The sequence below is a fragment of the Eublepharis macularius genome, chromosome 9 (assembly GCF_028583425.1).
Source record: "Eublepharis macularius isolate TG4126 chromosome 9, MPM_Emac_v1.0, whole genome shotgun sequence".
NCBI classification, from domain to species: domain Eukaryota; kingdom Metazoa; phylum Chordata; class Lepidosauria; order Squamata; family Eublepharidae; genus Eublepharis; species Eublepharis macularius.
This window is the reverse complement of record NC_072798.1, coordinates 75794376-75806007: the sequence shown is the minus strand read 5'-3', so window position 1 is coordinate 75806007 and position 11632 is coordinate 75794376. Positions and strand designations below refer to the sequence as shown.

The following is an 11632-nucleotide window of genomic DNA, read 5'->3' as shown; positions in this document are numbered from 1 at the left end:
GTTTTTTCAGATGGTATCAGAGAAGAAAAGTCTCTGTGAGGAAAACCTGAGGTGTCCCCCAACCATTGCCAGTCATTTGCTAAATATTGACCCTGAGCACAAAGCATTTTTTGCATCTGATCTGAAAAGTAAGAATGTATTCGATAAAGTGAACTGAGCATTAAACAAGAGCAGTTTCCCCACCGTGAAGTCATGCTGAGATACGGCTGGTATTCCTTTTGGTGCCCTCGTTTGTGCACTCTCTGGCATCGTTTGAAGTCCCCGTGCACAAAATTGTTTACATTCGTTGGGTGGATACTCCAATAATTTCCTTTGCCATCTTCACATCTCCCCACTTTGATAAAACAATCATTTAGTGAAAGATTATGCCTGACGCTGTTCTTCCAACCTTGACGTTTCTTTGTATAAAAAGGAAAACTTTTTTCAATGTATTTGTATATCTCTGCTAACTTTAGCTTCTTGGTAGGTGAAGAAAGAATTGCCTTTGCGATCAAGGCTATGTAAGATAGTGGTGGCTTTTCCAGGGTATCTTCAGGCATGTTTTTCGATAGACAGCTGTCAGAGTAGTCTTCAGAATTGGTTGGAGTGGAGGAAATTCCATTGGACAGTTCTAACTTTTCCTCATTTACTTCATAGCTGTTCTGAATTTCTTCACTGTTCTTAGGAATACCCATTACTATACCGGTATAGAGCTGCAGGTTTACTACTAGAACTCCACAGTATTTTACCAGAGGCTTCTTGGAGAAAGGATTAGTTCGTTATAGGTGAAGTGAACGAGTTGCATTTAACCTGAGTAAATATGCTGCTGTAACTGGCTTGGATCTATATTTTCTGCTGCAGTAACTGGCGTAGATCTGTATTTTATCCTCAAAATCAACTGCCTGTATTTACAAGTAATGAAGGTACAAATCCTTGTTGAATGGGAAAAAATGGAAATCACTATAGTATGTAAAGTATGAAGATAAGCAGACTATGGTATTAGCCTTTCACTTCAGTATAATCTTAGGAAACACCCGTCAGTGTTCCTCATTGAAAGCTAATGACTAATGAACAGAAGATTATAGTAAGATAACATTGTGGAAAGGATTAGACCATTCACTGATATGAAGAACAAACTGAAATCACAGCTTTGGTTTCTGTGTTCTACACCTAGTCAAATATGTTTATTTGATAAAATACATTTGCTTTATGGAAAGTACACAACTAAAGGAAATCTGTTGCGGGTTTCAGTGCAATTATCTCCAGTGTATTATAATGAAGTAAAACAGAAGCTTTCATCACTACAGCATTTTACTAGAAATAGCCTAAGCCGTTAGCATCAAACCTTGCTTCATGATAGTCATTATCTTGACCTGACTGTGGTGCAACTTTTGTGAAAGAACAGCTGCCACAGAATTTCACTTAAAGTGAAATGCAAAGGGAAGAAGTACTTTTCTGCCCAGGAAGGCCAGGGGAGGTGAAAGATTTTTGATAAGATGATCAATATTTCTCAGATTTTGTGCATCCTTATAGACAACCTTAATGGTTTAGGGTTGGATATTAGCCATTTCAGAGTAGGATTATGCACAAGTTTGCTGACTGGCCTGGAGAAAAATGTCTAGTCTCCAGTTAAAGAGCCAGATTGTTGTGAGACCTTGGAGAGCTACCATCAGTAAGAATAGACAATACTAACCTTGATAAACCAGTGATCTGACCCGATATAAGGCAGCTTTATGTGTACAAGTGAGGTAAATGTTTAAAGCTTCTCTGAGTCCAAGTATTTTTTTTAATATGTTCTAAATCAGTTTTTGTAGCAAACAGTTTACTTTGTTCAGTTTATTACGAGATGTCTATTTGGGGGGATTATTATAATGATATCGAAGGATAAGATCTAATAAGTTTTAGATAAGCTATGTCTCTTCTGGAAGTTCTTAATAAAATGGCAATAGCTTTCCCCATCCCTACTGTTTCAATATTTTCAGATAAGGACTATTATGATTTCTCTTCTTGATAAATATACCTCTGTTTGGGAAAGGACAGAATTTGAAATGTTACCTGAATTTGTTAACTTTAAAAGTCTAGTGGAGAAGTTATATTTTTGGTTGTTAAAGTTATATCTGAAAATGACAAAGAGGCACAGAGACTATTGTTCTATAAGAATGATTAGCCTGGAATAATACTGCCAAGTTCTTGACCCATGTTAGTTGAGGGAAAACTTTTAGAATATATTATTTCAATGGCGCCCAAACTAATGCTGATCAACAAGAGTCTCTTCATTTTGATTTCTTTTTACTTATTTTTTTCGCTGTCTGTTACAGAACTGTTTTGGAAACAAGCATTGAGAGATGGCAGAATATGCTATTAGGCATAACCCCAAAATTATACTGAAAGTATTCTGTTGCAAAAGAGGGTCTTAAGCTGTTGACATGCTTGTTCACTGCTACAAAAGTCTGTACTATCTGTAAACTCGGTGAACGGCCTAGTTGTTGATTATATTGCATTTTAACTTGCACTGTGTAATCCACCTTGTATTTCAGTGAGAAAGGTGGACTATAGCCAAATGTGGGCTATCATTTCAGAGAATTCTTTGACTTCGTAGCATATACCTCTTTGAAAACTCTGCTTGGATTTGTACCACTGAGGCAGTGAAGAATGTCCAAGAGTATGCTTTAAACAACCACCACAAAATCAGAATGGATACATTTAATTTAACACACATGGAATCTCTTAATATGCAATCTCTGTCATTTACAGTGCGATCCTAAACAGAATTATGCCACTCAGTCAGTGGGCTTAGATGGGCTTAATTCTGCTTAGGACTGCATTGTGAGATTCAGATCCAGTGAGGAGTATGTGGAAATGCAAGCTACTTGACTGAATACAGTTCTATTTATGCAAGCAACAGCACTTGATATAGTGCAACAGAGATCAATAGCGAATAATACAGTTTGGAAATACAGTTGGGAATACAAGAAGATTAACTGAGCACAAGCGAAAAGTGTGGTCCTTTTAGTACATTTTTGCTTTTGCAAGGGCTCTGCTATGTGCGGACTCTTCTGCAGGATCCACCCACTGGTGTTCTGTGAATGACTATATGCAGGACTGGGTGCAAGGGCGTTGTGCAGGCAGTCTCTCACAGCTAGTGGCAATACATCCGTATTGTGTGAAGCCAACTCCAGGGTAGTCTGTGCAGAGAAGTTTGAATCTATTGCATAACCAAAAGCTATCCTGTCACATGGCGCACACTCCATTGTCTGCCACGGAAGCAGATGGAGAAACAATGTTGTGGAAGCTGGCCTGAACATGACTCATGCAATGCTCAGAGCAACCTGATATCTTGTAGCATACATTTATAATGGGGTTGTTGCACAGCAGAATGGATTTGCCAAAGTTGGGGCATATCTTTGTTACATCTAATCATAAATCTGTATTAAAATCCTGCAACCTTTCTCTCTCTCTCTCTCTCTCTCTCTCTCTCTCTCTCTCTCTTTCTCTCATTCTTACCCACTTTTCCCCATATACCCTTTCATTCCTTTTGGTCCAAGACATTTTCATCATCTTTGTACCAACCACAGGGCTTCAACTGAGAATTGGGACATGTATTATTTGAAAAATTCATATTATTAAATAGGGGTAACTCATGGATATTGGTTCTCTGTTCCACATACAAATATATATATTGATCATAGGTGGATCAGATTGCCACAGAAACTTATGGATCTGCATTGTGCTGTTAGACAACCGGCTTATCAAGGTCAGTATTGTATACTCTGACTGGCAGCAGCTCACCAGGATCTTTCACATCATTGGCACTGAAGACTGAAACTGGGACCTTTTGCATGCAAAACAGATTTTCTTCCACTAAGTCAGGATTCCAGTGCACAAAGCTTATTTTGTGTTCATTGCATTTTGAAGCAGAAATCTCTCATTAACAAGATAGTGTCCCAATTTACAAATCTGTGGTTTTATGTTTGTGATGAGTTTTCTGTTTATCAAATGCAGGCTTTTTACATTATGAATGTCAACAGTTTCGTTTGTCCTGTAATGGTAACCAAGGTTCAGAGTATTACATGATGGGAATGTTCGGGTAGATATTGCCTCCAAACTGGACATTTTCACAGTCATGCTGTCAGATTGGAGGCCTTTGTAGAACAGGCTAACATATCTAACAAGCCATCGCTCCTATTAATAGAACAGAGTCTCTTCTGCAATGTCAACTGTAACATTAATCTCTGTTCCAAGTTGCAGGGTCTCAAATATCAGCTGCCACTAGTCAGACGGGTCTCTTTCAGTTTATATCAGAGAACCCAATGGAGTCTTTTGAAGAACCTGGTCAGATCAGTAGAGAGAACTTATTAGAAGTTCCTACTTTAAATGATTCTCTTTCTGAAGATGAAGATGTTAAAAGTGCATTTCAGCCTCGTTTCTCACCCAGCCCCCGAAGACGGAATTCAGATTCTTCTGAAGAAGCGGAGCCAGAAGCCCCCTCTACCATTGCAAGAAAAGTTTCATTTGCTGATGCATTTGGTTATGACCTTGTATCTGTTAAGGAGTTTGATACCTGGGAAGTCCCAACTACATTACCAAATGATGACTTAGAAGATGAAGTTGTGCCTGTGGAGGAATTCTATTTAACTCCACTGTTTACGCTACCCACCACACAAGAAGAGCTTTTGCAAAAAGTGCGTGCACAGAAAGTATGGCTAGAGTCCATAGAGTTTCTACCAGGGATAACCTGTATGAAGGGCATTATTCGTGTTCTAAATATCTCCTTTGAAAAGCTGGTCTATGTTAGGATGTCCTTGGACAATTGGCTGACTTATTATGACATCTTAGCGGAATATGTACCTAATTCTTGTGATGGTGAGACCGACCAGTTCTTCTTCAAGATTTCATTGGTTCCTCCTTATCAGAGAGATGGCGCTAAAGTTGAATTTTGTGTACGTTACGAGACATCTGCAGGGATATTTTGGGCAAACTACAACCACCATAATTATACTTTGATCTGTCATAAAAAGGAAACAGCACCGGTAGAGGATACTAAACTCCAGGAAGATACCGATAAATACATCAAAGGCTGTTTAAAGTCAGTGCTGAACAGGTAAGGCTGTATCTTTCCTTTGCTTATTAATGATTTAAACACTCTTTTCATTCATTCCTTTAAGAGAGACGCTATTACTTCATCAGATAAGAAGATTTTAAAAATACCTTCTGATATCTGTTGTGGTTATTCCCCTCCCCCCATCATGCTCTCATCTGTGGTACTGCCATTAATAGGACATGTCAGTTTGCACAACTGTTTTTTTAAAAATATATATATTACAGTGTATTTTTTTCCAGAGTTCACTTTGAGGAAATTTAAGTAGTCTGGGGTAGAGTATTACCAAGCTGAACATTACTAAAATGGCATGACAGCTATTCAGGTGAATCAGCTTTTTAAGGAATGTTTAAAAATTGGGATGGTTTTGATCTCAGTAAGATGTGATGCTGTTCCTTTCTAGGAGTTTTTTATAATCCTAAATTGGTGTTGTTATGGAGTTCAAATAAGATTTAGTGATGGATCAAAACATGTAATTTTCAAAACATTACAGCAGTCTTTAAAGTTATTTATATTATATTTGTCAAAATAAAGCCCTCAGAAGCAATTCATTTGCCTGAATGTTACCCTGAAAGCCAAACTAGATGGTATGCTGAAAAATCTGCAAAAGATTCTTCCCAGCATTTAAAAAAAATGGAAATAGCAGCTGTGCAAGGCTTCAGTGGGGATTGTGCCCCAGGAATCAGGTGTTGCCTATAGAAAGTGACCTAACGTCCCTTCCCCATGCTGCTGTTAGCCCTAGCTGGGAAGTGAACCAAGCCAAGAGAAGGGGCCTGTGGTCAATTCCTTAATAGTAATGGATGTGGTTGGTCTTGATTGGTGAAAGCATGTGGTCAGGAAGAGTTAAACCCCCTCTCACCACAACAGTATGAATCTCTGCACAACTATTTCCATTTTTTCAAACACTGGGAAAATCCATGAACAGGTCCCCCATGATCTCATGTTGTTTGGTGCTGAGATAGGAATGAGAAGAAGTGATGGGCCAGTGTCCAACTGTGCTACCTGTTAGAATGGCCTGCTGGCAAGTTTTGTTTCTCTAAAGAACACTTTGACCATATCCATCTTGTTACCTTGGAAAGCAAGCAATATTTCTTTACGTGCCTGGGATGGGCTCTGTGCCTGCAGTTAAGGATCTTTGCTACAAAGAAACTCTGTGAACACATTTAAGAAATTACTGTGTTACATTATTGTAAAATTATTGGCTGCATTGGTAGATAAACCTGAAGGTATTTTAGGGTTTTGTACTTTGAGATTTTACTTATGAGCCAAAGTATATATCATTGGAGATGTTGTATATGGATACACTATTGGAAGGACTGCTTCTTTGGAGCAGCCTTCTTCCTGTTAAGTCTCCCTGTTAAGTCTCCATTCAGAATTACATGGTTATGTTCCACACCCCACCATCTGCAAGGTTTAGGATGCATCTTCTTAACCCACACCATACTATTGAAGATAAAGCAGCTCTTTGGCTAGGCTGCTTAATACAAATTACCAATTTTTAGAAAAAAGTTTCTGAAAAACATGTTGCCTATTTATCCGGACATATCATTGGATCTCAACCCACAAAAAAATGTAAATATGATTCTTAAATTGCCTTTCTCCATATCCTGTGCTCTGGCAAGACCGTTAAAGTTATCCTGATCTAATAGTTTTGCAGGCATTCTTGCACTGGTCTCATGCACACATGCTATGACCTACCACACTGAATCTACAATGGTTCACCAGGTCTTTATATGTTTTTATTGCATTGCTGGGATTGCAGAACTATGAGAGTGTCCACAACTTTTGCAGGACTGGAAGAAAATTGGATGGGGAGGCTGGTGGTGAACAGTCCCACTATTTGGGCACAGGGGTGTGTGGCTGCTGCTACAAACTACTTTCCCACCCACCCCTACACCCAGGGTGTTTTTTGACATGTACATTACAAAGTCCTTGTGTCCCCTGTATGCCCCTCCATCCTGTTCACCAGATATGCTCTGGGAATTCCATGCTTAGAACTCAGTTCCAAGGTAATCACAGGAACAGGTCAATTCCATCAGTATGCGAATGTTTTCCCAGTAGAGAAAGCAGCAACTCCTGGGGTGGTTTCAGGATGGAGAAAGAACCCGGGGATAAGTTTAATCACTCTTTCCTCAATCCATAGCCCTGATCTATACTGTGGTCCCACACATCTCTTAGGGCCAAGCTACACATGATGAATGACACTTGAACAGCAAGTGTATTTCTCCCTGTTCACTTGCCCTCCACTCAATCCACTTGCCTTTCAAGTGTCATTCGTCATGTGTAGCTTGGCCCTTACTTAACAACAACACTCCTCCACTTGAAGCCAGCTGGGTGACCTTGGGCAAGACACAGTTCTCTGGAGCTCTCACAGAGCCAAGCTACAAGTGACGCCTGACATAGGTTGGACACTTGTCAGCTTCCCTCGAGTTTTGATGGGAAATGTAGGTGTCCTGGTCTTGCAGCTTGGCTCTCCATTTAATTGAAGTTTACAGAGCGGCAGTCTATGGGAGGGAGAATATGCGGTTGGGAGGGGATTGCAGGTGTCGGGCTGTCACCAGGCGCCCCCCCCCGTCCCCTCCACTCGGTGTGTGTGTGGGTTTCTGTAAACTTCAATTAAATGGAGAGCCAAGCTGTAAGACCAGGATGCCTACATTTCCCATAAAAACGTGAGGGAAGCTGACAAGTGTCCAACCTGGGTCAGGCGTCACTTGTAGCTTGGCTCTCAGCCCCACCCACCTCACAGGGTGTTTTGTTGTGGGGATAATAATAACATATGGTTGTTGTGGGTTTTCCGGGCTGTATTGCCGTGGTCTTGGCATTGTAGTTCCTGACGTTTCGCCAGCAGCTGTGGCTGGCATCTTCAGAGGTGTAGCACCAAAAGACAGAGATCTCTCTGAGAGATCTCTGTCTTTTGGTGCTACACCTCTGAAGATGCCAGCCACAGCTGCTGGCGAAATGTCAGGAACTACAATGCCAAGACCATGGCAATACAGCCTGGAAAACCCACAACAACCATCGTTCTCCGGCTGTGAAAGCCTTCGACAATACAATAATAACATACTTTGTAAACCGCTCTGAGTGGGCATTACGTTGTCCTGAAGAGCGGTATATAAATCAAATGTTGTTGTTGTTGTTACTATAACAACAACAAATATTGGGATCTCCATTCATGGAACTTCCAATGTCATCTCTGGCTTGGTCCATAAGAGCTGAAGTTAAGGAGGAAGGGAGCCTCCATATACAGAGGCAGCAAACCTCTGAATGCCAGTGCAGGGAGGCAGTAGCAGGAGAGGGCCTTGGCCTCTATGCCATGTTGGTTTGGCCTTCTAGAGCCATTAGTTGGCCTCTTTGTGAAAAAGGAGGCTGGACTAGACAGACCATTCATTTGATCCAGCAAGCTTTTCTTATGTTTTTATGTTCTTAATATTTGGAATAAAAACTACAGAGGGTAAGAAATGTGCTACCAGGAGCTGAAAGGTAACCTGTCCAGAACTGCTTCCATGGGAGACACTGAACACTTTTAGCATTGTTAGATATAGACAGAAAGGAGGGGAAATCATGTAGTAAAAACTACTTACTGCTTAGAAACAAAAATAACTTAGCCCAGCCTAAAGTTTTCTGCATGTTGTAATAACGCTGGCTTCTCTTCATTCTTCTAATTGCATGTGTTTTAAGCTGGGAGCATCCACAATCTTATGCTTACTAGAATTGTTCATCAGAAAGAGCCACCTGAACCATGAAAGCTTGCACTATTCTATGCCAATTGAACCAGATTAGTCCCAACACATGAAGCTACCTTACACTCGCTCAGACTATTGGTCTGTCAAGGTTGGCAGCGCACTGTCCATGCTAACTGGCAGCAGCTCTTCAAGGTGTCAGGTAGAGGTCTTTCACATCATCTACTGCCTAATCCTTAGTAGACATGCGAGAGATTGAATCTGGGACCTTCTGCATACCAAACAGACACTGTACCACTGAGCCATGTTAAAGCCACAAATATGCCTTTAATTGCATTTTAAATGGGGATAATTTCTCTGCTCTGTTTGGAATTTGTCAGGGAGGATCCCTCAGTAGGCAGAGTACAATTTATGACAATTTAGTCCAAATTGGGGGTGGGTGGGTGGGAGCGGTGTTACGGCCAGAAACATGTTTCCCAGCAAAGCCGATCAAAATGAACAAGCCATGAAAAACGGCATTTGAACAGGTATAATTAGAATGAATAAAGTGATTATTTAACATAATGAACCAAAAAGGCATCAGATGTTTTTGTTTTGTTTATAAAATAATAAAAGGCTTCAAAGTGACTTGCTCCAACAAGGTGTCATCCAGAAACCTTTGCTGATGCTCTAGCAAGAACAGGTTTGACAAAAGACAATTCACTGACAATGACATCCTAAAGTTTCTGTAGTTATGTTTAACAATCAGATATTTTGTTCTAGACTCTGTGACATTACTGTGGCCAAGCCAATAGCAGGCAGAGGGGCTGTATGCCACCCCACCCTGATATGTGCATCTCTTGATCCTAATCTCTCCATCCAGGATACTATAATATTAAGGGTTCACACGTTTTATTTTCCCTTGTCCCTCCTCTCCCCATCCTCCACCAAAAACACTCAGAGCCAAGCTACAAGTGACGCCTTACACAAGTTGGACACTTGTCAGTTTACCTCAAGTTTTGATGGGAAATGTAGGCGTCCTGGTTTTACAGCTTGGCTCTCCATTACAGCTGCAAGACCAGGATGCCTACATTTCCCATCAAAACTTGAGGGAAGCTGACAGGTGTCCAACCTGTGTCAGGCATCACTTGTAGCTTGGCTCTCAGTCTTCTACTGCTCCTCAAGAGCAATACAGAGGTACATTGACTGTCAAGACACTGGATGAATTCTTTTTGTTATTCTAAATTAACAAGCCAATATTTTCTTGCATATCTGGGAATCGCCTAACTATGCAGATACCATTATGGCTGGCTGCATTTTGCTTCCCAACTGCTTAGCATGGGGCCATCAAGTTTATTATTGCAAATGACGATCTTATTGTGATTGCGAGCTCATGGTGTGCCTCGACCAGAGCCAGGGCCTTTTCGGTCCTGGCACCGACCTGGTGGAACTCTCTGTCTGAGGAAACCAGGGCCCAGCGGGATTTATTATTTTTCCGCCGGGCCTGTAGGACAGAGATGTTCTGCCAGACATATGGTGGAGGCTAGGTTGGGCCCCCACTGGCCACACTAAAGATCTGTCCACCACCCCACATATGAGCCAGGGCTTGAAAAGCAGTATTTTATCATCGCCATCGGAAGAGAAGCTGTATTATATAAAGTTGTTTTAATGTTATTTGTATACTGTTTTATCTGTTTTTAACTGTATTTATGTAATTTGAAATGTTGTACTCTGCCCTGAGCCTGCCTGGCAGGGAGGGCGGACTAAAAATCGAATATAATAATAATAATAATAATAATAATAATAATAATAATAATAATAATCCCATATCTTGACTCTATAATGCTGCATCTGTGCTGATGGCATCTGGGAATGACATCAGCTGAAGATGCTAGTGAGCTGTGGGCTAATCTGTCAGATTGTGGACCAAGTATGCAAACTGAGTGAGACGGTGCAACATAGGAGAAAGTTTTTTTTTTTTAATGGGAAAAATATGTCAGAAATGCAGACTTTTCGTGGAATTAGAGGCGACTCCTCTGTCTCCTATTGTGAAATGGGGATGTTCATTGTTATGTTATGGTTTTCCAGCGACGAATGATGTCTCTAGATAAAAGTTAAGCGTAGGTGGGAAAGGTGTACTTTGCGTAGTTCAAGTTTGTTGCAGCAGGGCCTGAATGGCAAGAGCACGCTGTAGCCACCTTGTGGATCTGGCTACAGCCTTTTGCTATTCTTAGGAGGTGATGATGTGGACAGAGGTCTTTACTGGCAGAGCAGCTGTTCCTTGGCACTGTGAGGGAGGGCCTTGCATTTGCAGGGTGACAGCTGAGACAGCAACACTCCTGTTGTAGTCCCATCATCTCCCTCCTAGGTCAGTCGCAGCACCGGCTGCCGCTCAAAGTCCAGGGCTTCTGAGATTCCCGGTGCCCTGTGGCAGCCATGAAATCTTGAACGTTTGCATACGTTTACCTGTGTAAGCAGTCTAGAATTTCATATTTTCTTTTTTCCTTCTATCCTCTACAGCTAAAACACAATGATACCTTATTAGGGAGCAATCCGAAGCAGACCTGCTCAGAAATGTCTCGTGTTATTCCCAGAAAAGTGTCTTAAAGATTGCTGCCTAAAACATCAATCACCAAAGATCTGGCTAGTCAAGACCATATTCAGCCACCTATTTTATGGTCTACAAGCCATCCCTTGTGTGTTTGCTTAATTTTTATGCATCAATTTATGAAATTTTAAAAATCATACACAAACTGACCTTTTACTATATTCAGACAGGGTCTGTACTATTGGTCAATTGTTGCCAGTAGATGACTGAGGAAGGCAATGGCAAACCACCCCATAACAAAAAGTCTGCCAAGAGAACGTCGTGATGTGATGTCCCCCCATGGGTCAA

At 41.0% G+C, this 11632-nt stretch overlaps 1 protein-coding gene across 1 annotated transcript in view; it reads left to right on the top strand.

Moving 5' to 3' along the window:
• Nucleotides 1–4273: 4273 nt before the first annotated feature.
• PPP1R3A (protein phosphatase 1 regulatory subunit 3A) overlaps nucleotides 4274–11632 on the top strand; it is a 31243-nt gene continuing 23884 nt past the window's right edge. The window contains exon 1 of the mRNA XM_054989374.1: nucleotides 4274–5080. Within this exon, the coding sequence (XP_054845349.1) occupies nucleotides 4290–5080 (791 nt within the window). The 5' untranslated portion in view covers nucleotides 4274–4289. The remainder of the gene's footprint in view (nucleotides 5081–11632) is intronic.